Below are 26,297 nucleotides of genomic sequence, written 5' to 3' on the forward strand. Positions count from 1 at the left end.
TCTGCATATCAGTCCAGAAGAGATTCTCAATGTTGGACTTTTGTTTCTTTGCATCATCTAAAACTTTCCAAAGACCGTACCTGGCATGGGTATAATAAAGAGGAGATAGGTGACAGCCAATATGGCTTTACTAAGGGCAAATTGTGCCTGACAAATTTAGTGACCTTCTGCAGTGGGCTTGGAATGTTGATGGATGAGGGAAGTGCAGAGATGCCATATACCTGCACTTGTGCAAAACATTTGAAACATCCCATGCAATATCCTTGTCTCTAAACCAGAGGAGCTCAACATGACCCAGCAATGTGTGCTCGCAGCCCAGAAAGCCAAACGGGTCCTGAGCTGCATGAAAGCAGCGTGGCCAGCAGAGCAAGGGAGGGGATTCTGCCCCTCTACTCCACTCTCATTAGAGAGTGGAGTAGAGTACCTGTAGCACTGGATCCAGCTCTGGGGTCCCCAACATAAGAAGGACATGGACCTGGTGAGAGAGTCCAGAGGATGGCTGTAAAGATGACCGAGGGCTGTAGGATCTCTCCTGTGAAGACAGGCTGAGATAGCTGGGCTTGTTCAGCTGGGAGAAGAGAAGGCCATGGGGAGATCTAAGTGCAGTCCCCCAGTACCTAAAGGGGCCAAAAAGAGAGCTGGAGAGGGACTTCTTACAAGCATATGTACTTGGTAAGACAAGGGGGAATGGCCTTAATCTGAAAGAAGGTAGGTTTAGGTTAGATATTAGAAAAAAATTGCTATGAAGATGCGGAACACCAGAACAAGTTGCCCAAAGAAGCTGTGGATGCCCCATCCCTAGATGTTTTCAAAGCCAGGCTGGATGGGGCTTTGAGCAACCTGGTCTAGAGGAAAGTATCCCTGTCCATGGCAGGGGGGTTGGAATTAGATGACCTTTAAGGTCCCTTCCAACCCAAACCATTCTGTGATTCTATGATTTGTGTTTAAAGTACTTTTGCAAAGAGTCAAAGCAAACGTACTTACTTATGCAAATACATACCATATACAATAAATATAGAAATAAGGCAAGAAGGGCTGGTGTTTACTTGTTTATTTATTTATACATAACTATATTTAACTTAAAAGTCCTTATTGTGTCCTGCTGTTGTTTGCTACAGCATCAGGTGTTTTGAGTTGCAACACCCAGATCAGTGTTTTTAAATTTCTATAATATATTTTTTTATCTCTAATAGAAAAAATATTTACTAGCAGTAACCATGCACAACAGTGACTTCACATTATGCCTTGAAAGTTCAATTTTTAAGATGAAATGTATCAAATAATCTGAAAGTAGTTATCTAAGGTATTTTTTACCTTTTCCATTTCACAGTAACAGTGCAGATTCAGCGAATTTGTACTACTTGTACTAAGTATGTTATCCTATTCACTTTTTTTAAGATCTTTAAAATGAATGCATTAGCCCAGGAAATATTCTGACCACAAACAAAAACCCCACCCTTTTATTTTAGGGATGGGATTTATTTCATATTTGATGTAAAAATTTTATGCATTTTATTATTATTATTTCAAATCAAAAAAAGGCTGCATATCTTGGAAAGTGAAACTACATCTAGCAAACAGCTAAAATGAAAAACAAAATTTGATGACAACTGCCAGCTGTCCTTATAAGTGGAAACAGAGGTGTAGGAGAGTTGTCAGGTCTCTGACAGCCATTTAGCACTGCAAGCCAGATGCTGCACTGGAGCCAGTAGCTCCCATTTTGAATGGAAAAGACAACAGATGGTCATTCAATAAGGAGGTGTTTTGGAAAGTGGTCAGTCAGTCAAACCAGGTAAAGTGTTGACTGACTTTGCCTTTTTATTTACCTTCATATTTTGTTCATCTGTACCCTGATTTTACTCCCCCTTCAAGTAGAATTTTACATGTAAACCAATGTAGAGACAATGTCAGAGATAGAGAAATAAAATCCTACTGTTTGTCTCTCCACATCTTCTTCTCTAAAGGTTGCTCAATTTTCATAACTACGAGTTCAAAACCATGACTGCTTCAAAAGCAGTCAAATGTGGTAGTTGTTTAAAGCACTTAGTACTTGAATCATCAGGAAGAGACAAGACATTAATACTGCCTTTTTTACTGACTGCTTCTTTTAGCACTGATAGAACAGCCAAATCACAGACAAGTACCTAAGGTACCCAGCACCCTCACACTCGGTGGCAGTCTCGGCCGTGCCCGAAGCTCACCCAAGGAACTGCAGTGAGCAGCCAGCCTGCCCTGCGCTGCCCTGGAGTGTGCAGCCATCACACTGCCTATACTATGGTGTCAGCTGGATTGCTCTCAGACCATTCTGCTGCAGAGTGGCAGCAGAGCCAGCGAGGAGTTGGGATATTGTGTAGTGATGAACTTTGAGCCTGAAACATGCAAAATAATTTGAAGATTTGCTAACTCTGGATTGTATGTACGCATAACTCAGCCTTCCTTTGCCCATCTTTTTATCTGTAGCTTTACAAATTTAGTTTTTACTCTTTTTTTCTTTTCTTTTTCAGGACAAGAAAGGGTAAAATAAAATTGGAGACTGTCCTAAACCATCTCCAGGCACCAAGCCCATATCTGCGGGGGAATGCTGTGATCTCCCATGGCTGCCAAAACATTTGTGTGGAATTTAAGAAATTTGTTTTGATCTTCAGACCCATAATTGTGTAGCAGTCTTGCCGAACAGTCAGTAGCGGAAAGAAATGAACAAAAGGGTGATAGAAGGGCTTAACAATTTGCTCTCCTCTTTTGAATCCCTCCTGTTCTTGCAAAACAGATGAGTAAGTAAGACTAAATTGGACCCCTTTAATTAGTAACAATAGCCCTGGTATCTGATGCCAATTTAGTCAGTATTTCTGCTAGTACCAAATTCGGTAGTTACGTCAACATTTTCCCAACACTTACTGCCTGCACTTGGGGATCTATGCCCAATAATGACAGGGTGGCATTTAAAGCATTCTGCACCCAAGGAGGTACCAGCCTCAATGCTGCCTCCTTGGAGCAGGCATGAGCTCCTATACTCACGGCTGACACTTCAGTTACCTGCTACACAAATGGGAAACTCCAACAGTCTTTACAAGAGGATCAGCTTCTTTCAAGAATGCCTTGTAGGATCTTTGCCTCATGCTGCAAAGCAACAGTTCAGAGAACTGAACATGGGAGGTGTAGAACTAAAGACAAATTGAGAGACCCTACACAGACCACTGTTTTATAACCTGCTTCAGTAGCAAAGCACAGTTTTTATATACAATGAGATGAAGCCTTAGACAAAGCATCCTTCTCAAGTTTCTTACCTCATTGGTTACTTTAATTTGCAAGCATGGATGCTTTCATAGTTTCTTGCTTCAGAAGCAGTACTTCCAGGAATATCTCAACTTCCATCATAACCAAATGTGGTAATGAATCATCTCTGCTGATAAATTAGCAGAGGCTTCTTAGCATTTTGAGATCAAATTCCCAAAGTCTGCTGTTTATCCCCAAATTGCCCACTTGTACTCTCACATCTTCTCCTAGACAGTACAAATAATGCATTCAGAGAGGGGTTCTGAACAACATAATAATTTTATTTACCATTTTATCATAACACACCCTAAGCATCACCAATGCCAGTCAAGATTGTAGTCCACTTACATTAGTTTTCACCAAAAATACTTGTTAGACTGTTCACAGGCAAGAAGTATTAATTTATTCCTGGGAAAGGCATTTCAATGTGTGTCACTATTCTAGGCATCAAAAACATCTACTTATGCTCCTCTGAAACCAACAGTATGTCATCAATGTGAAATAACTATAGGGATGTAAATTTTTAAACAATTGCATTATCATTAATTGTTTATCATTTATCACAGTAAAAAAAATAGTCTTTGCACTGTGATTCCTTCTATTTCTCTCTTTCCAGACACTTCCCCTCAGCTTTCCTGCCGAGCTTTCAGAATTTTAAATTGTTTAATATAGTCTTTAAACTGAGGTCAGTTGGAGGTCAGTTGGAGGCAGTATCCCAATGGGTTAATGTATGGTCATCTTTAAAGGAGTGCTATGATAGAATTGAACATAGTTTATCAGACAGAAAATTTGTAGCATCTCATGCTGCATATTGTACTTTCTGAGTGTTACACTGACACCTTTTAAGTAGATCGATATACTATGTTTTTCTTAGAGTACCTTTATATTTTTTAAATTAAATTTGTGTATATTAAAAAATTACAACCACACAAGATCTTTCATTCACAGAGATGTTTATTTTTGTCTTCAATGTTTGTAGGGAATACGATTTCACTACAAAAGTGTCTCAGAGAAACTCCATTCAAAGTCTAGGCTTAAGAATGAAGGGAAAATATACTTTCAGCTGTACCAGTCCTGAGCAAAGTTTAAAAAAAACTTAAAAAAAAAATCCACTAGAGATAGGAAGCAGCACCAATTAAACCAGAGGGCCTCTTACTGATATCTGCTCATGCTTTCTTTTCTGCTTAAGAATTGGTAAAAACTTAGGTAGGAAAAATCACTTTATTAGAATGTGGACACAAGATTCACAGTCCCAATCTCTCACCAAATACTACCCTTTTTTTAATAGTTAGAGTCCAGGGCCTCAGTTTTACTTTCCATTAAGTAGTCAGGACTGCTAACAGCAAGACTGTTGCCCCCATGGTGTAACATTTTCTCTTACTCAAATTGGTAAATAAATATTTATTTAATATACTCCTTCTAATAAATATTTATTTCCTATCAATATCAAGTTCCTGAAAGGTTACATTGTTCTTAGAAGTATACTACTCATAGCAGTTATAAAACTTCTGATAACATCGGGTCTCAAAACAATTCAAGTGGCTTACAATCGATCTCTTGTTTCAGTGAAAGGATTTCAAGCCATTGGTAACACTTGGTACTTAACAGTTGGTTTATCCAGGACATTCAGATTCAATCTGACAAAGTAAATACTTCTAAGAGTCAGAACAGAAAAGGCACTTACTCATTTTGGGGAAGACACCTGGCAGGTAAGATTTTTGTTTTCAAAATAACAAGCCCTTTTTCTAATAATAAAATCCTTAAAAAACTAGTTGGATAAACATAATCCCTGTGAACAAAACCAACTTAGGTACCCCCTTCCCACGAAAGATAATACTGTCCTTGACTGAGAAGCTGAGAAATGTGAAAGCATCCAGAAATACAAGTTTTTTTTCACTTCTGTGATATTCCAGTAGACCATCACAATTGGCTAGAAGAAAAAATCTCCTCCAAACAATGGGTGTTTTACAAATTGAAAGCCTCAAAAATTTCTGGACTGTTTTTAATTAGGTACTCGTATCAGCAATAAAATGTAAGATTCTAATGTGTATAACCAGGAATATAACCTTGGTTACAGCCAACAACCTGTGACTTCAACCAGAGGAGTAAATCTTTTATCAAACTTCCTTGCAATTGAATCATTGCCTCAGTGATGCTCTGGGTAAGGCACTTAGTAAATTTTAAGAGCATCTGACAGTACTTGTTGGTAGTTCTGATTTGTTTGTGAGGATGCTCTATTAATGCTTCAAGATTAACAGGTTAAGGTGTGGAATAATCACTGAAAACAGCCATATGAATTACTGGCCACAAAACTCTTCAGAAGCCACATCCATTCTAGTCTAGGTTCATATCACCCTTGCAACATAAAGCTATCCTTTTTTTAGCAGTCCAGGAATTAGACCCTTTAAAATTGTGTAGTAGCTAATTGTATGAGAGGAATTAATTTTGTTCCTAATTCTTTCATCTAAACTTCCACCCTTTCACTAAATAACTTGTATGCAAGAGTGAAATATTAATTAATAATAATAATTAATTCACAAAACCCTACATCTTTAGGCCAAATGTCATTCAACCAACAGCCATCAAGAATTTTCAAGCAAGACACACCTCTAAGAAGTGTGTGTTGCCTACTTCCAGTACACTACACAGAGAAAGGAACACTAAACAGACAAAAAAGACAAAGAAGCCATTATATGGCTCTTCTAGGGATTATTCTGAAAATACATTTTCTTTGTTCTTCCTTCCCCTCTCCTTATTACTCTGTTTTTTTTTTTTTTTTTTTACTCTGGTTATTACTCTGAGGGGTTTTGAAGGTGTCTGACATTTTAGAAAGAGAAGCTTCCTAGCTGGAATTTCTGTAGGAAAGCAGAGAAAGCATTCAGTATCTGTGCATGCTCCTCAGATCTCCTTCTCCAGTGGGGACTAAAAGCATTTTACTTGGCAACATTTGCCTCCATCACCTGGAAAGAACTTTGCTTATTTTGCCACATTTGGAAGCCTCCCAGCATAGAATAATACCATTTGCAGAAATGCAGATAATCGGCATCATAGAATGCCAGGTACCCCAGACAGAGAGTGCTTGAATGGTACAGAATCAGTGTAACTAAGTTTGCTCAGCAAGAATCTCTTCAGGTAGTCAATTATATAGAAACAAAGGCAACAGTGACAAAATTGATATTCACCTCTAAGCTCCCACATACCATTATTCTGTATGAGATCATGCTGATCTTAAAGAAACCAAAATGTAGTTCAAGAAATGGGAACAGCAGTCAAATTTCCCACTTAAAAAAGCAGGCATAATAAATTATTTCAAACTCACTGCATCCACTTATAGTATAAATGTATTTAAGAGAAACAAAAGAGAGAAAAGGTATCAGGAATCAGAATGTGTTTCCTTCATAGGTGGGAGTAATGGAACATGTAACCTGAAGAGATTTCCCTTGCCTAGATTAATTCATAGCTGAAGGCTGTTACAGAAAGGTGATCAGTCAGATGCCAGACTTTCCTGCTCAGAGATCTGTGCCATCAGGAACTGGGCTTGACATTGAAGCATTTTTATTTATTCTGTGCGAAGAAGAATCAGCTTGAAATAGATTATTCATGGATGACAGCTATTATTAGATGCATATAAATGGCAAATTAGATCTGTGTTCACAAGTGGGTATTTAGAAAGTAGAACTGGCCTTACCCCCTCACTTGTCTTAACAGATGCAAAGTGATTGAACAGCTCCATCCTTCTTTAATGACAAATACCTGGGACTATCTTTGAACCAAACAGAATTTGTAGGTTGTAGAATCTAGTGATCTTGGGAAGAGGGTCATGAACCACATTTCATGAGCCTGGGTCACATTATTTCCTTTTTCTGCATCCTTTAGCTTCTTCATACAAAGAGGAAAAGTACATGCATGTGGTTAGCAAGCTATCAAAAATACATTAATAGTCTCCTTTCCTCAGCTATCTTCTCAGTAACTCCACTGTAAATTAGAACTCCATTGGTATACAGCTACATGCCTTAAAAGCTTGAGGAAGCACGTTCACTTTGCTTTGACCAAGATCAGTATTTATACACAGATGTGCTGGTTTTGGCTGGGATAGTTAACTTTCTTCACAGTAGCTGGCATGGGGCTGTGTTTTAGATTTGTGCTGGAAACACTGTTGATAACACAGAGATTGTGTAACCTCTGCTCAGCAGCAGCTGAACTGAGTCAAGGCTTTTTCTGTTTCTCCTACTGTCACATCAGTGAGGAGGTGCACAAGGAATTGTGAGGGGACAGCTGACCCCAAGACACCACAGGGATATCCCAGACCATGGGGTGTTGTGCTCAGCATATAGAGCCAAGGGAAGGAGAAGGAAGGGGAGAATGTTTGGAGGGATGGTGTTTGTCTGCTCCAGTCACTGTTAACCTGTGATGGAGCTCTGCTTTCCTGGGGATGGCTGAACACCTTCTTGCTCATGGGAAGTGGTGAATGTTTTGCTTTGCTTACATGTGCAGCTTTTGCTTTACTGGTTAAATTGCCTTTATCCCAAACCACGAGTTTTCTGACTCTTACTCTTCAAATTCTCTCCCCCACTGCACAGAGGGAGAATGCACACAGAGCTGTGAGGTACTTACTTGTCAGCGGGGGTTAAACCATGACAGGAAACAGTGTAACCAAAGGCTACACTTTTCCAGATGGCCTAGATCCTGAAAACAGTCCTGCTCAAATAGTCCTCCATTTGCCAAGATATGCCATACTTTCTAGAAAATAATTGAAATTTTACAACTACTTTTTAGACTATTGTTACTGAACAATATTTTTTTGGTGGTAATTTTCTTTTTAAGCACATGGGACAAAGAATGATTAGATAAGGTTACAATATTTTCTTTTACAAAACACCAAATGGGACAGCAATCTCTTGTAGTCATTCTTAATAAAAATCATTAAAAGCTGTGGAACATGCTTTTGCCCTTTATCTCCCATGTTTAACTCCTTAAAAGTACACCTAAAACTTCCTGTGCACATTAGACTGTCTGCTTTTAAAATCTGCCATTAACAGGCAGAGCAAGTTCATTCTGATGACTTTTATCTGTCTCCTACAATAAAAGGGGCAAGATTAGGGTTGAATACATCAGAGTGATTCAGTGGTGGTGTGTTTTTATTAATTTTTACCAACACAGTTAAATAGAGGCTGTAATATGCTCCTGCATTACTAAGACTCTAGGATCTGAAACTAATTTGTTTTTTCACTGCATTTTCTTTCACTGCTTGCATCTAATGGTGCAGTTTAGGCCTCATTCACAGACATATCACAATCTTCTGGCATAATGTCTTAGGAAAGCCATATAAACATTGCTTGCTGTTGGATAACAGTATTTTCCAGCAAGCATGCAGTTTTCCATTGCTGTTGTACTATTTACTCCATTCTAGATAGGAAGTTACACTAATTTCTATAGAGCACTGATTTGTAATTAACTTATGAAGTCATTTTCAAGTTTTTAGTGGTTAAATCCTGTTAATTCTTGTTAAAACGTGGGTTCTTTAGATGTCAAGCTAAGCTCAATATGATTGTGGTCTTAGACAAGACCTCTAAGTCTCTTTTAACAGTTTCTCCTCTTTTTAAAACTTTAACAGCACAAAAAAAAAAAAAACCTATCTGAGCTTCTACAGTTTGACTGATTTTACTGTACAGTTTTTGCTAGTTTGAAGTTATAACCTTTCAAACTGAGACTGCTCTGACATAACTTGGGGCATAATTTAGGTTAAGAAAACCTCTGAAAGCTCAAGCTGTGTTTCTATCACACCCAAATCTTAACAATGAGATAGAAGTATGCATTTTCAAAATGCCATATTTGACTGACTGGTCCACTAGCCAAAACCAGAAATAACTTTTTATCTTTTCTATCTTATTCCTGAGTAAGTACAGGCTAAATTTACTAAAAGTATAGCACTTGCTGTTGCCTTTGGAGAAATTAAATGTAAATGCTTTTCTACTTCCCTACAGTTTCTGATTTTGAATGAATTATACTCAGACTCCCTAGGAGGGAGAAGAGCCAAATAAAGGCATGTCACAGAAAAAAAAAACCCAAACAGATACAGTTAAAGAACCCTGGATAAAAAGTACACAATAGACAGTTTCATGCCAAATCAATCCTGTTAACAAAGTAAAATCAATCAGCAAAATGTAGGAAACTGTCAGGCTTTTGAGACAGGAGAGGAAAAAAGCAAAGAATTTAAGATGCAAGATGTGAAGTTTAGAAGACCTGCCTAAACACTACAGTGAACCAATTGAACAAATCTGAGAAAGTACTGTCTCACATACCTACTTGAAAATGTGCTATTCATAATATTAAAAAAAATGTAAAGTGCACAAATTATAAAATCAAACTTTTTTTTGAGATTTTACAATCTATGCTCCAAACCATCAAATATCTAGATAAACACATAATAGGTTAAAACTTCAGACATATTCTTAATTATTGACTCTTAATAGCAAGAATTTTAAATTTTGAAATGTAATTTATTTATTACTACCTCCTTTGTTGGAATCAAGATTTTATATGGTATAATTCAACCTGCTACTGAGTAGAAGAATTTTTATCTCATATACGTAGATTTAAATTAATGAAAAAAGAGATCAGTCAACTGTATATTTGTTCTTTTTCTTATACCACCTATAATTAATAGCAAAGTTAGGAAGATAAAAGACTGAATTACTGTACACTTTATCAATGAACTATTTATACTTATTTTCCCCCATTTCTCCCCCCTTTTCCTTTCTGAAACCAGACAATCAATCAGCACATAAAGGAACTCATTTACATGGAACACTATCACACTTGTCCTTGTGGGGCCACCATTTCATGAACATCCCAGAATGTATGGCTGTTGAAGACTGATGCATATATAGATTTAACAAATAACAGTTCTTATGCAGAGAGCTATCACAGAGAAAAATACCTAATCAGAACACATTACAACATTAAATTTTCACTTTTTATAAATGGAGTAAAGATGCTTTTAAATATATTTACAGTTAGAAAAAAGGATTTAGGATTACTACAAGTCAAAATTATTTAGAAAGTATGAAAGTGAAGTTCATTTAAATTATATTATGAACAGACTCAAATGCAGTATTTTGCTTAGAATTTGTCTACTCTGCTGTCAGTATTGTCATATTCTTTTAATCACCAACAGGCAAAAAATTAACTTTGCTTAATGCTAAAACAAGCATCATTGCAATAAAACTCTAGCAATCTAATTGTTCAGTTAAAACCACCACAGCTTTTAAGATCATAGTTGACTTCTGTAGCACCTGTAGTAGAAATTGCTCTTCAATGTCTTTTTCCATAATGAACACTCAGACTTTCTGCATTATTTTTGATAACCGTACTTGCACCACATTTTTGAGATTATTCTCTAGAGACAATTGAATCATAGTAAAATCCACTCCATCCTTCCTTTCAAACCAAATAGCAACTTAATTATGAATCCTTTTGTTGGCAGTGCTGGGTGGTTTATTCACATAAACTTAAATAAAAATACATTTCCCATTTAGTGAAATACTGGTAATAGATTACTATTTCTTTGCAAGGAATTCTGAAATGTCTTGGAATTCATTACATTTCAAATTAGAAACACATTTCATAAAACTTCTTGCAATGAGATTTACTATCCTTAAACTGCTTTCTTTAAGCAGTTTCAGCTCTTTTGTAATCCATTACATCAGTATATTCCGCAAATAGACCCACCTAAAAATAAAATATAAAAAAATAAAGTTGAGAAACATGTATTTTCTTTCTTTTAAAAACTAGTGTAATGTTATTCTGAACACTAGCCCGGCCCCAAAAACATTTAAGAACCTTAAAAAGCATGTTTTACAGGTACTAAATTTGGCCAGGTAACAGCAATGAACAGACATCCTATTTTTAGTAAGATAAAGCAGAATACATAATAAACAGGTCAGTAGTTATCCATCTGAAACAGCCTATAATTAACATTTGATGTCTAAAAAGTTTAAACAGCAACACCAAGGAATGAGGTATGTATGTTCTCAGATATCACATCAGACTCTCATTTTATGCAACTAACTGTATTTCACAACTAGCATCTTACAAAATAGAACAGTACCATTGTGCCTGTAGAAGTACTGCATTAAAAACAGAAAAATACATTACTACAAGAAACCACCAAACATCACAATTGTCAGGGGCTACAAAAATCCATTCTCTTAAGCTGTTAAGAAGACATATCATATGTGGGTAATAATTTGGGGCTGGATTCACTACCAAGAAGGTCCATCCAACTTTCACATAGGCTTAAAAATATATTTACTTTGAATGAAAAAGAAAAGGCTCACAGGAGTGTAAGTGCCCTACCTCACTAAAAGGAGCTAAATGAACTTCTGTACTGAACCAGATTATATAATTTAAAATCTATACATGAATTGTATGTATGTATCAAAACACTTATTGGTTGTAAACAAAAATGCAAAATCTGTATTCACAAAAATATTTTATTGGTATTTTTACATAATACCAGATGGTATTGGAAATAGTTCTGCTCTTTATCAGTATATTGCTAAGTGCGTAAATGTTGACAGCTTATGCCATAAAGTAGGATACTGAGTCTTTTTCAAATGATTTATGACATAATATATTCTAACAGGCCAATTCAATATTAAAGAAATTGATTCAGGAACAAAAAAAAAAAAATAGAATTATTATTTCCTTATTCTTGTGCAACATCTGATATTCCTGTACTGAAATAAGTGACTATGTGACACTGGAAAAATCTGGGGCAAGGAAACAGCACTAAGCAGAAATGAGAACTGCAGATCTGTTCACTTTAAAGCTTTTCAAAACTTTCATATTTCCAAATAGTTTTTGCCAAATGCATCACTATCTGAGGTTCAGTATTTGTTACACAACACAAAATACCAGTGTACAGCGACAATGCAGTACTTTACCTGAATCGCAAGGTTAACTAATCAATGCTTAGAATGTGTTTTCTATTTTGCTTGTAAACATTACAATAAGTGTTTTAAGTGTCAAAAAATATTGGTAAAACCATCAACATAATTCAGTAACAGTAATCTAGTAAAATGTGTCAAACATTGGCAAAAATCCATACAAATGTTTTCTTTAATAACATTTTTCCTATTTAACCACACCAAGTACCAGCAGGTGTTTTTAAGAAGATAATTATTATGAAAATTCTGTTGCAGCAATAATTGATTAAGTTGATCTTTGACTTGCATACATATAACTATGTTTCACAATTCTCAAATAATACATATTTAGGCAGCTTGAACTATGTTATAAAAATTTAAATTCAGTACATGCCAATAGTAGAGATTCCAAGAGTTGTGTTAGAATTCACTAAACTAAAAGTGAAAATGGACATACCGGTAACACTGCATAATGAACATTCAAACCACATTTTCATGGCACCCTTACACATGTAGATTAAAAAGCTGGTCTGAAGATGCTTCATAAGCATTTGTAGATAGCATTTAAATTACTATAGAATCACAAAATAAGCTGAGTTGGAAGGGACTGAAAAGGATCATCAATTCCAAATTCTGGCCTTGCACAGGAAAGCCCCAAGAGTCACACCATGTGCCTGGGAGCATTGTCCAAACACTTCTTGAACTCTGTCAGGCTGGTGCTGTGACCACTTCCCTAGGGAGCCTGCTCCAGTGCCCAGACACCCTCTGGGTGAGAAACTTTTTGTGGTATCTAACCTAAACCTCCCCTGACTCAGCTTCATGCTGTTACTATCACTGCACTTTTTTCTTTCTTTTTTTTAAACTGCATTATGTTCCAGTCAACAAATCAATTATGCATGACTAATCTGTCATGAAAATGTGGTGACAAAACTTACGTATTTGCATGTTTTGAAGAGACTAATGAAATTGGAGAAAATAAACTTTAATGAGATTCCCCGTTGAGTGACGATGCTTCTCCTCTGGGTGAGGATGACCTGGACATTCCCCTCTCTGTATTGTCAGAGCTAGAACCACTCTGACTGTGTTGATCTGCAGAAGCAGCACTGGAAGCAGGTGGTGACTTAGTTTTCTCCTTAAAGTCTGTAATAATGACTGTCAGATCTCCAACGGTAACTTCCAAATGCTGAGCACTACTTCGATCCACATTTTTCAACCTTGGCCTAAATAAAGCAAATAATCATATTAAAAGCACACACACCATCTTATGACCTTGTCTCCCTCCTACTTTTTAGGAGCTCAGGAGAACAAATGTGTATATAAGACTTCTTTTTGCAACATGTAATATGCAGGAAAACAAATTACCGGAAGTATTAACAGTGGAGTGTTTCCTAGCATGTTTTACATTGAAATAGTTGACTATAACATATTACCATCTCCTAAAACTATTTAGAAGTTGACATTTTGAATAATGTCACTATGCAGCAGTATGTGAAGGTTTTTACTTTTAAAACCCATTTCTTTCTTTACTGTGACTATGCAAAGTTATACATTTGATCCAGGGAAATATCCATCTCTGCAGCAGCCTGAAGCAACAATTCTAAGTAGAAAATTATGTTCAGTAATGAAGATGTTGGTGTCTGTCTTTTGAATTCAACAGCACAGACAGTGTTAACTTGCAGCAGGTGTTACCTCATTTCAAAACCTCACTAGGACCACTAGTATACTATTTGAACTGGACTTCGTGTTCACAGTATAACTGGTATTCCTGGTACAGGCTCTGTTTTAAATTATGCAGAGATGAATGATACATAGTGTTGACAGAGTAAATATCTTCATTCAATCTTTCAACTGTTTAATTTTTCACAACAAGAAGAACCAAAGAAGAATTTAACTTATGTTTTGCCATCATATTTCTACTAGTCATATGCACAAAATACTTTCAACTTAGTCCTTTCCCATGATCACCATGAAAAGCTGATCCCAGGCAGCTGAATTCATACAAGCAGTTATGAACAGCACAGTTTGTGCATTTAACTGACTCCACAGCTACCACTGGCTAAAACTGCGATAAAATAATGACACCACATGTTTGCAGGTGTGATAACAGCAAAGCTCTAACCTTTACCCTATCATCAGCTTTGAAGTAGAATTGGTTCCCATTCACTTCAGCTGAAACAACACATGTCTTTTCTCCACTACAACTGAGATAGGCTTTGACATCATGCTCCCCTGAGGCTGAAGCAGCATGACTGAAGCAACTCAGAAAAAACTGAAAATCTACTGATGTGCATCATGGGAATGGAGTGAAAACTTCAGAATTATCAACTTGTGCAAGTGCTGTGTACCTGGAGCTTATCAATTATACTGAGTGTGCATGAAGATTTTTGTAGTTGTTTCCAGCAATAATATAGCCATGTTGAGGCAGAAAGAAAAGGATATCCTTTTCTCAAAGAATACTGAAGAAATCTGCCTAAACTAATCAAGCATTTTTAACTTACTATTGTACCTAGTGAAATAATTCTTGGAAGAAATTAAGTGTTTGAAACATTAAAAAAAAAAATCAATTCTTAATGCAAGGTCATACTGATATTTCAGTCCAAGATTTTATTTTAGTTATTTTTCAAATTTCCTTAATCTTTCCCTATCTCACTTTTTGCATTTTTACTGTATTATTGCAATTTACTCATTAATATTTCAATTTATAATTTGATTAACTAAAGCTCACTATGCTAACATCAAATACTTCATAACTGAAGTACTTCAGATGCATGAGGTAAGCTTGTAAATTTGAGTATTTAAAAAAAAAAATGAAAGGAAATAACACCTCAGTGTCCTTAATCCTAACCATGCCTTTTCTAACGACTGCTCTCCCATGACTCTCAGTCTCTTCCTTGTTCTGATCCTAATGATCCTATTTCAGGCACAACAGAAGCATCTGCTACTTCTCTGCATAACTAATCCCAAAGGATATCTCTTGGCTGGGCTGTTCTGGAGTGCTTCCAAAAAAAAAAAAAAAAAAAAAAAAAAAAAAAAAAATCAATAGTTCCTCCCACATTTGCTTAGACTACATGTCTTATACACTTCTCAGCTTTTTCGACACAGCATTCTTGCCACAATAACTTTATGCTTAGATTATGATGAATTAGGGGTTAAACCTGCTGCTTTTGTTTAGCAGTTTGCCCTCTCCTTCCTTACAGCAAGATCAAGGCTTTTACAACTGCTTGTCTGTACTGCAATATTTCATGTTTTCACTTCTAAGAGTCCTTCAGCATCCCAGATGTGGCATAGAGAGTTCTGTCACTAGGTAATTGACATACCTTACCCTGTCACATTAATTTATGCCCTAGCTCAGCCCTTCAAAGCTGAAGGGTTCTACAAGGCTATCAATAACTAAGTTATTTTCCCTACACATCTGTAGTCTGCTACTGGTTCTCTCTCCTCCCACTACCATTTTGCATGAAAACGAATGACTCCCATCCCCTCTTTTTTCCAATGATGAGATTAATATCATCAATTTGCCTATCAACAAATGGTATGAAAAATACTTCTATAAACCCTTAAAACAATATTCTAAATAACCCTTAAAAAGTCTTTTTTTCTTTCTTTCTTTCTCTGTTCAGCTGATCTCCATCTTCTGGCCACAAGAACACACTGCAGGTCTTCTTTGTATTTTATAGACAGCCTAAACCAATAAAACTTCACACCAATATATAACCTGTTTGCCACAGCACTTAGAAAGCAATAAAATCAAAGAACACTTCCTTATTTTTGTTTGTAAATGACATTTTATGAATACTGCAAAAGTTTCTAAATTTTTTACCTGGTTTTCTTATGACTGTTCTTTTTGCTTGTTGTTTCCTTTTCACTTTTTTCCTTTTCTACTTTGTCTTTTTTCTCTTTCTTTGATTGTGTAGGGGGCACAAATTGCTGAGGAACCTGTTGTGCAACCAGCTGAGAGACAGGCCGAGGTTTCCTGTGTACACATATATATAGATATGCATAATGCTTAGACTTTTCAAGTCTCAAACTGTCTACAGTTCAGTTATTAACATTAACCATCACTGTAAGAAGAAATATTTTTTCAATGTATCTTGCTGCTAATACTTCATTAAGACAGCATACAAAATTTAAACACATTATAGCCTTTTGTTTCACTTACTTGCATTATTAACAAATGAGATTCTCTTTTTTTATTTTACAGTATTTAGAGACCATATTTGCAATAAGCCCTCTTCTCGCAGCTGTCATATCCAGACAGAGAGCTCAGAGTGAGCTCCAAAAGACAATTCTTCCAGAAATTACATTACCACCCACTCCCAGCCCCTTCAAATGTTGGAATGCTCTGGTTTGAGTCTACTCCAATACAGAAGGAGACAATCCTTATCACAAAAAGGAAAAAGCTGACCTTTGAGGTATCAGAGCTAAAGCCATTGTTTGTCTTATAGAATAAAATTCAAGTTTTTTCAGCTCAAACAAATTTATTGGAGGCAATAATAAACCCTGTTGTGTATAATTTTTATCATGTTGTGTCACTGGAAAAAAATACACTGCTAATTAATATGCAGGATATAGCTGTCAGAACACATACACTTTGGAAGCTGGCAACAGAAACATAAGACCACATTCCATCAGAATACACAGTGCAGGTTTCATTTCCAAGTTTTGATCAAAACTAAAAACCAGTGTGAAAAGAGCAACAACAGGCAAAAGAATTTCAACAGTTTATTATTTTCACATTTTTCTGAAATATTATTTTGAATTAGATTAATTTTTTATTCTGTTTTGTATTGGAATACAATGATCCTAGTTTGAAATGAAACATTTTACTCATTCCATTGCAAGTGTATTTATTTGTTCAGCAGTTTCGGAATTAAGAAATTTCAAGTCATGATACATAAAAAGTTTCTGTAATTAACACTTTGAAGATGTAAATTTCTTCTCCAAAAGAATGCTCACCCTGCCAAGCTCTTGGGTTTTGTTAGTTGGATTGTGATGTTAGGTCTTTTAAAATAGAAAAAGCACAAATTATATGCACTGTGATACTCTGAAAATACAAAACCGTTATTAAAGCAACAGAAGGTATCAGCTCACACACATACTTAGTTATCCCAACTCACAGGATCACACTACTGGCACTTCTTGCTTGGGTGAAGAGATGAGAAAAATAACAAGTGCAGGAAATCAAGGCAGCTCCCATTAAGAAGTTATATTTTCAGTAATGATTGCAATAGTTCAAGTTACAGACTGAAAGCCAAATTACAAGTTACAGATTGAAAGCCAAGGACTCAAAGTGTAGGAAAGAGAGTTAATATTAATCAGCTGAGACTTCATGTGTCTTCACAGTAAGTTCTTAATGAATTAAAATAAATTAAAAGAATGACTATTAATAAATTGTCAACACAATAGAACTTTGGCATAAAAACTAGACTACCCCTTACTCACTCATGAACTGAGCCTACACTGACTCTTGGAGGGGGGAAGAACAGGAACAAATCCCTTTAGTGAAAACTACCCAGCTTATAGCACTAGAACCTTGCAAAGCACACACTGTAGTGAGCCCACAGGGAACAACTCAAATGGTCTCAAGAGACTACAAATGTGCAGGTTAAGAGAGTACATCAGACATTTTTACATAAGAAAACTTGCCTCAATTTTTTCAACCTTTTGTCACAGTAGTTCATAACAGAGCAAAACCACCAAGGTGTAATTGATGCACAAGCTTATAGTTTCAGGTGGAAAACAGTTATGATATATAAAGAAAACTGATGATCTGTCTTGAATTGAAGATTGCTCCAGGAGATAGGGATACAGTTTGTCATGACAGTCAAGTGACAATCCCATCATTACTAAACAACGACCTGAGAGAATGACTGGACATGTTACTTATGAACAAGACACTAGTGAAGAACTTGACACACAATGAATTGTTTCCCAGGAGCATGGACAACACCATGATTATGGAAACTTGTTAGAAAGGGGTAGAGAGGGGAAAAAACAATCTTAGCCTGATTCTGAAGAGAATTCAGAAAGATCTGAATTTATAACCATTTCAGTTCCTCAGGGTAAACTAGATAATTTCTGTTAGAGTACAGATGGGAAACTAGGCTTAGTTCTAAGTCCTAGTCTTAGAACTTTTTTCCTAATACCATAAAATTAATGGGACTGAAAAAAATTCCTTGCAGCAAGGAGCAGAAGTCAGTAAAGACAAAAAGAAAACCACAGAGAAATCATATTTTGGAAGATGCACTAAAAATTAATCAAGAAGTTATATGTGGCTTTGCTGTGACAGGAAACAACCATAAAAACAACATTAAAAACAACATTAAACAACCTTCCATTAAACAACCATATTTCTGTTGTCAATTTTTTCTATAGCTATCAGTTACATCTCTGTTCTAAATTTTATTATCTGCTTTCTCACGTTCCGATTGATTAAATGAAGCATTCAAGGTTCCTATATTAAAAACATCAAGAAAAAAAATAATGTATCTCCCAACACTAGGAATACCTTTAAAATGCTTTTTTTTCCCCAGGTAGTCAAAAGGGGCTTATGAACTGTAACCAAGCACTTCACAAGCCATGCAGGTGTAAGGAGATAATTCTACTACAGTCATGAAGCTTGAACCTGACAGAATTGTTCCTGCTTAGTGGTAGCTGAATCATGCCGTTCAAGCATGAATAAATTCATAGAGTAAAGGCTATTTTAGAGAAGATAAGAGAAACTATCCCTGGAACAGGAAATTGATTTTGATGATTGGCCAAAATACAACATTTTACATTACTTATTTTCGAAGCCAGTTAAAGACTCCTTGCTACAGATTACATAGATTTGATATTAAGATGGCCTTTTGTTTATATTTATGGTAATTTGCTCTTTAAGAATATTCAAGAGCACCTGAGCTAGCTGGTATTTAGAAAGAAGCTCTATAATCTTCTGCATTAAGATTACAACCATTTTTGCCTCTATCACTGGACCACTATTGGACCACCACAACTGAACAATCCAGAACAACAAGCAGAAATGTTCATAAAAACAATACCCATTATTTAGCCAGCCCCTAAAAGCTTTGTATTTTTGCCTAATAATTCCACTCTAGTCATTCAAAGGAAAACACTAAGAAAGGCATACAGTGTTAGAGAAGATAAGCCCTAGCAATTCTTTCAGAGGTGAACTTCATGCTTTAAGCACTGTAGCCATATCAAGAAACTGATTTACTGAGCTTCCAAGAGATCTCTAAACATCACATCTCTGAATATTACACTCCCCTTCTCTACCTAGTTTTCCTTTTCAGACAGTGTTGTCTTTCTTCTAAGCTGACATGAGCCATACTTCTACCTACACTTCTATTCCAATCTCATCCATTACAGTTTTTTAAATTATCTAATTCTAATGCTGTTTTCAAGGCCCTACATGATAGGCACCTCATAGTCTCCTTTAAAAAATTAGGAAAACTAACATTTTTTGGTCCTTTAACATCCACCCATCTAATGGTTGAAAGAAGCTCTATAATCTTCTGCATTAAGATTACAACCATTTTTGCCAAACATACAAGAATAAAGTTTTTGTCTTCCCTTAAATTCCCATAAATGCTCAAAAACAAGGATTTCATCATTTTAACTCTAATCTTCTTGTTGCAGGATATAACTACATTTTATCTTACCAGGTTTGATCTAGCTGCTGGTTTAGAAAGCATATTTATAGAGACTTCAAAAGTTGTCTTTGCTTTAGCATTTGTGTGCAGAAACTCATTCAGTACTGAAACTCTCAAATATTTAATACTGCGTAGGATGAACTGGTTTTCATTGCTGACATTCCTAAAAAAAAAATCTTTGTAGCACAGAAGTTTACATGCCTAGAGATGAGAAATACTCAAGAAAACTACATGATATCAGGAACTGTTACCACCCTGAGTCATTTCCCTTACCCAGAGATCAACACAATACCAACATGTACGTAAATAATTTTGGACATCTCACAGCAGTACATGCTTCCTTGATTTCTCTCACCTAGTATTCACCAATAACCTACATTAATAGTATTTTGACTAATTTGATACTATGAATAACTTGGTCTCATTACAGCAAAGCAGATCCATTTTGAGAACCAAAATAAACAAAAAATATCTATACAATACTGATGACCAACACAGACACCAGAAGTACAGTAAACTCTCAGCTGCCCAAGTTGTGCATCAAACATGCAGCCAACCAAACTGGCTTAATGCTGAAGCATCTTGGTGTTTAGATGAATTTAATTAAAACAGAGCACAACTACCTTTGCACAATTCTGCTTCTGCAGCCATTACAAGTCCCCAAAGCATCTAATGCCTTCTGTACTACTCAGAGTATAAGCTCCAGTTCTGACAGATCAGAACTACTTATCTGTCGATCAGCTTTAGGGTTCATCTGCCACATCTGGGGCCAACTGTGATAATTTTTCCATGAACCAACCCCAAATCTACCTACATCTCAAGAGAATTCTGTATTAGCATGAGGTACCCCTGCATGTAAAGTTGGGAGATGATTTGTCCATTTGGTGACACATATCCTGAATGGCCAGAGCCAGCCAAATAAGACTGCCAAGTAGCACACAGTGCTGCCAAGCAAGGGAGACTGCTGAAAGCACAGACATCAACAGTCCAACAGAGCAGCCAACACATTGGCTTTGATTTTAGGAGAGCCATCCTGGACTTGAAGTGGTCCACATGGAACCAGTACCCATATCCTCCCATTATCCACAGATGTCAGAACATAACCTATACTTTTCTATAAAGAAATCTAGATTCTATAATTAAATCCCATTGCTTTTTCCAACCTGTGGATCGAAGTGTATTGTCATCTATAAAGTGCAGTTTAGAGGCTTCAGACATCCTGAAGAACGGGCAACTTACTCAAAGGCACACCCTTTCCTGAAGCTCTATCTCCCGTTTAGTATATTTTACTACTGCAGAAATATTAAAATTACAATTTCCCAACTGAAACACAATGGGTCTAGATTAAGGAAATGCTCTCACCTCAGCATTCAATCAAGCTGAAAGATGTTCTTCAACAGATAACCTGGAACCAGAATATCCTTCAATTCTGTTTAAAATGGAAGAAGAGCTTCCATTATAATGTGATCCTTTCCTTCCCTTTCCTCAAGTCCAGCCACCTCCTGGCTTCAATTCATGCCAATAGCTCTTGCCAGAGGCTTGTCTCAAGTGGCAAATTATCTGTTTTCTAAAACTAGGGACACACACAACTTATCTAAAAACTTAAAACAGCACATTAGGCCTGATATTTAAGTCTGCTACTGGGCTCTGGTCAACTTACTTGCCAAACCTTTCTTCCAATAACTAGAGAATAATCTAGTCCAGTTTTACCTAGCTATCAAAAAATCTGATGCAATTTTAACTCCTCTTACTCCCTGGTTTCCTATTAAACTTGTCTATCTTAAAAATCAGGAAGAAATTATCTGTGAAACACTGTTCCTACCGAAGGATGTTGTGTCCTAGCTGCCCAAGATTTATTGGTATTGATTTATTCTGGATTAATGGACTCAGATTTCTCTTCCAAATACTGATCAGTTACCTTTTGGATGACAGCAGGATTCAATGAAAGAGGTATTCTCATGGAATCAAAGAATCATTTAGGTTGGAAAAGACCTCTGTGACCACAATGATGCTATCAAACAGAAGGGGTAACTACTATATACCTGGAATTGTCTATTCATCAGAGCAGTTCAAGACTGATCAGCAATATCTTAACTCCTACCATGCTTTCCTTCCCAGAAAAAGAAAAGCTCCCAAGAAAAACAAAGCCTGTGGTATTTCTTCATATTTTTTTCACATTTTTTAATGTAGAATCTCTACATGGTATCACATACATTTCAAAATTCCAACTTTGCAAAATAATGTCATCCTTTTCTTGACTTCTTAGAAAAAAAACCCCTACCACCAAACCAAATCTGGCTTCAGAGACTTAAAGAGGTTTTATTCAAAGACACTCCTAATCCTTAAGCAGTACCATTTACCTACACTTATCTTCCCTGCAAGGAGACATGGATTTTTTGTTCAAGACAGCAGATTTATTCCTCAAGAAAGAGAAGTTAGAAATATCTGGAATAGAAACCTGACTGATTTCATCTTACCCTTGGTCATAGACTCATTTCCTCAAAAATGAAAAATTTTTATATTTAAAGCTTTCTTCCCTTTCAGGGGATTCAGGAGGACAGAATAAATGCTTCCAAGCTAATGCAAGTTCCCACATCTTCTACTCAACTTCTTGCTGCTTTTAGGCCCTCACTGCACAGGGCAGTGAATTCAGCATGTTTCTGAACATCAGTTGCTTTCTGTCCCACCAGAATGGCATGATAGGACTCATTCTCTGGAAACCTGTAGTCTAGTCAATTAGTGCCCTGAATTTTACTCTCCAGGGTTTTACAGGAATTAGCAAAATTGCAATAGTCAAGAGGTCTCACAAGTAGTAGTGAGCAGTAAATAATCTACTTATATATGTCATCTTTGGTCAAACTCATGAAGCTGACTGCTAACAAATAGGATCAGTACAAAAAAGAAATGGTTTTGCCTTTTGAGTTTTCACATATGACTTTTTCTATGGTGCCTCCTTGGGAAAGTCTTGGAGATCATTCCAAAAACTGCCTTGTAGACAGAGTATGCTGACACATTATGGATTAAACCTAGAACACTCATCACAGTTCTGACTAATGTAGTAGAAATTCTAAAATCAATCAGGCATTTCCCATTCAGTATCTTTGTGCAAAGCATAAAAGAACAAGGTCAATCAGCTTGTAGGAAAAGATACCTAGAACTACTCACTGGGCTCCAGATAAAGTCAGTCAGCTCCTAACCACTAAAGATTTCCTGATTCCCACCTTCCTCTTCATTTACATATGAAGGACAATTGCTTAAAAGCAACCTTCTGTAAATCGAAGAGATGATTGTATCCCTCTCTCATTCATGCCCTGCAGATTTGTCTATCTCCTTTCTATCTGCTCCTTTGTTTCTAACAGAGCTGACTCAGCTAAAATTTTTTTTTAATGGAATTCCAGCATCACTCTGATACTAGTATTCTTCCTCCACCAGCTTTTGCTACTCCCTCACCTAGCAATCATTTCAGAAATACCTGGTAAACATTCCAAACATTGATAAAAATCTTGATTTGCTGATGTTTGTTTCATGCATGTATTTTTAAAGTCTAAACAGAATACAGTTAAGGTCATTAAAATCCTGTTGAGAACAAAGTTGATCATTCAAATTATACTCTTTTCTTTCATTACTACACTGAGTCATCTTGCAGTACAAATGCACAGACTTTAAATATCTTATAATTTATTTGAAGATCATTTTCCACTCACATCTATCCTAAATATTAATGTCTCAAGAGGCTAATAGAAATCTGATATCCACAGTAATACTCTAATCTCAATTTTTCCAGTCATTACTGGAATGTCAAGAAAAGCTTATCTTCACATACTTTCTACTTCCTCATCATTTTCTAGCTAGTTTCTACTAAAAACTCCTCTAGCACACATCCTTGTTTCTCTAAGGTCCACATTCTCAAATATCTCTTAACACAGTAACTAGAGCAATTCATTTCAAAAATTAATGGTTGTTCCTAATCTTGAAAGCAAGCAGATATATACAAGGGAGACAAATAGAAAGAGGCACAATGTTACAGTAGCCAGCTTTTTAAACAACTTGAAGGATGAGAAGAAGTGGTTTTAAGTAGAAGATTTTCTAAGGCATGAATACTCCTGTAACATATTAGAACATCTTCACATAGATATGAAAGTTTTGAGCAATTCTTACAGCATTTATTTCACTAACTTTTACAGGGCACATCTATAGTTGAGTATTGCAGCAATATTAGAGTATGAAGCTTCCCGTGCATTTTCAAAAATACATTAATTATATAAAGATCTAACTCTAACTTTGTAATAGAGCTTAGAAAAATTTTCACTCAGCATATCACAGAACAGTTTGTAACCAGCAGCTTTGGAATGTGATTTTCCATGATGGATCAATGATGTAGATTTAGATGGCAGAACATCTAGATGGCTCCAGAACAAAAGATACTTCAAATTTAGTTTCTGCAACAAGTAACACATTACCCTGAAGTAAACCTTACCAACAAGTTAATAAACTTGCCTCCCACCCATTAGCCAGTTTTTTTTTAGGGTTACCTCTCTTCTCCCACCCCTATATACTGATAAGTTACTATGTCAAGCAAGCAATTAACATTTCCAATTCTTCACTCTTTATCAGAGTGAAAAAGTCTTTCTGCAAAACAGGTACACTAACACTAGTGATTTTTGTATCTACATCTCTTCCAGAGTGTCTTCTCCCTCCCAATGTAACTGGTTTTAAGGTCAAAAAATATAAGCAACTTCACCTAAACATTCACCTAAAAATTAAGCACATACACAGCTGACTCTTCCCTGCTTCGAGCTAACACCTGCCTCTGAAGAGCTTAACTTCAAAGAGAATGCTCTTCTTTTCAAGACTAGAAATTCACAAAAAATGTTGGAAGGCTGAGGCCTACATTTGTATAGGCATTGAAATGGTATTGTCAGTGTTAAGTAAAATAAACAGGACCAAATTAAATTTTGCATCATAATCTTACCAAGGCTTAAAATGCAAAAGAATGTCCCAGGAGTCAAAAAATTGTTACTTGAATTCTTTATAATACAGAAAAATTAACTACAACCAAGACATGCATACATGCATTAAGGTACTGCAGTAGCTGTCCTAAAGGAAAAATGCTGGCAATCAATAACCAATTTGACACAGAGAATGGCAGAATCTTATTAAACTTCCAAGTAAGAAGGCAAAAGTTTAATTGTTACATTTTAGGCTGTTCATTACAGTTTATGCTTAAATCTGTACCATTAAGGTGTAAGTATATGCAGTCTGGCTGCACAGAAACCAAGCAAAACTTCTCTACCTTTTTTACTGATCTTTCTTTGTGCTTCAAGACAATGAAATTTTCAAGTATTAGTTTGACAGTAAACACTTAAGAGCATGCAATGTTTTTTAAACTTCAATAGTAGTGGGACTATTTTTGTCAAACGTAAAATGCTAATTCCCAAATAATTAGAGAACTGTTAAGCATTAGTACACACAAAATACACAACAGCTTTTAATATATCCTTCCATATATTTGCAGACTAGTAGCTACAGCATTTCAGACTTCATTTTCTTCTGCCAGGCAATTTTTCAACATACTTAACATTTTCTCCTAGATTTGATACATAAGCAAAAAAATTTGATACAAAAGCAAAAATTGGCTTTTTAAAATTACATTTAACTTTTTATTGACTATCACATCTAGTCCACAATCTCTTTCTGCAGCACCTTATACAAGAGCTTTTAGGTTCTGCCAAACCATATTCCATAACAAAGGAAGTTGCTTTTTCAACTTCACTATAAATCTAGCACAAACCTTTGTTCCATTACTATTGCTGGTTTTTGAATCAAGTTCCAGTAAGCCACAACTTACCTCCTAATAAAAAAGGCTCACATCAGTGACTATTAAGCCCATCATTGATATTATTTAAAGCAAACAGGAAATCAGGGACAATGTTTACACTAAGGAGTATTGCAAATGCTGTGGCCAGTTAGATCTTGCAAACTGTTTTCTACACAGAAGCAAGCAGCTCATCTTGTGATGCCACTCCTGATTTTTAACAATTTAAGTCCTGTGAAAAGTAAAAAATATTTCCTACTGCCAAGTTCTTGTAATGCAAGTGCAAGTTGCTAGCAATTAAATTAAATCACTATCAGGAGCAGCAGTCTTTGGGTTCTGACACAGATCAGCTCACTCTTCCTCAGTCATCAGCACTCTATTAAGCTATTCATATAATAAAAACTATCAGATTAAACTACATTTAGCCTGCTGTGTCACATGAATATGACCTCACTAATCACCACACAAAGCCATCTTGTGAGAAACTAGTCTTTATTGCTACTTTGAAGCAGTTCATTATTAAATGCATCTTCAACACTTTGCTATCCAAAATTATTTTTTCTCATTACCATTACTTCTGTCATATGCTAGAGTGTTAACAGACTATTTCACTGCCTCTGCAAATAA

The 26,297-nt window shown here is 36.0% G+C and overlaps 1 protein-coding gene across 1 annotated transcript in view; it reads right to left on the bottom strand.

Moving 5' to 3' along the window:
• Positions 1-3,533: 3,533 nt before the first annotated feature.
• The window catches only part of YAF2 (YY1 associated factor 2), a 32,688-nt gene continuing 9,924 nt past the window's right edge, over positions 3,534-26,297 (bottom strand). Inside the window, exons 3-4 of the mRNA XM_050970052.1 lie at positions 16,024-16,176; positions 3,534-13,423 (exon numbers count right to left, since the gene is read on the bottom strand). Coding sequence (XP_050826009.1) covers positions 13,186-13,423; positions 16,024-16,176 — 391 coding nt within the window. The 3' untranslated portion in view covers positions 3,534-13,185. The remainder of the gene's footprint in view (positions 13,424-16,023; positions 16,177-26,297) is intronic.

This window comes from Serinus canaria, chromosome 1A (assembly GCF_022539315.1).
Source record: "Serinus canaria isolate serCan28SL12 chromosome 1A, serCan2020, whole genome shotgun sequence".
In the NCBI taxonomy this organism is placed as follows: Eukaryota; Metazoa; Chordata; class Aves; order Passeriformes; family Fringillidae; genus Serinus; species Serinus canaria.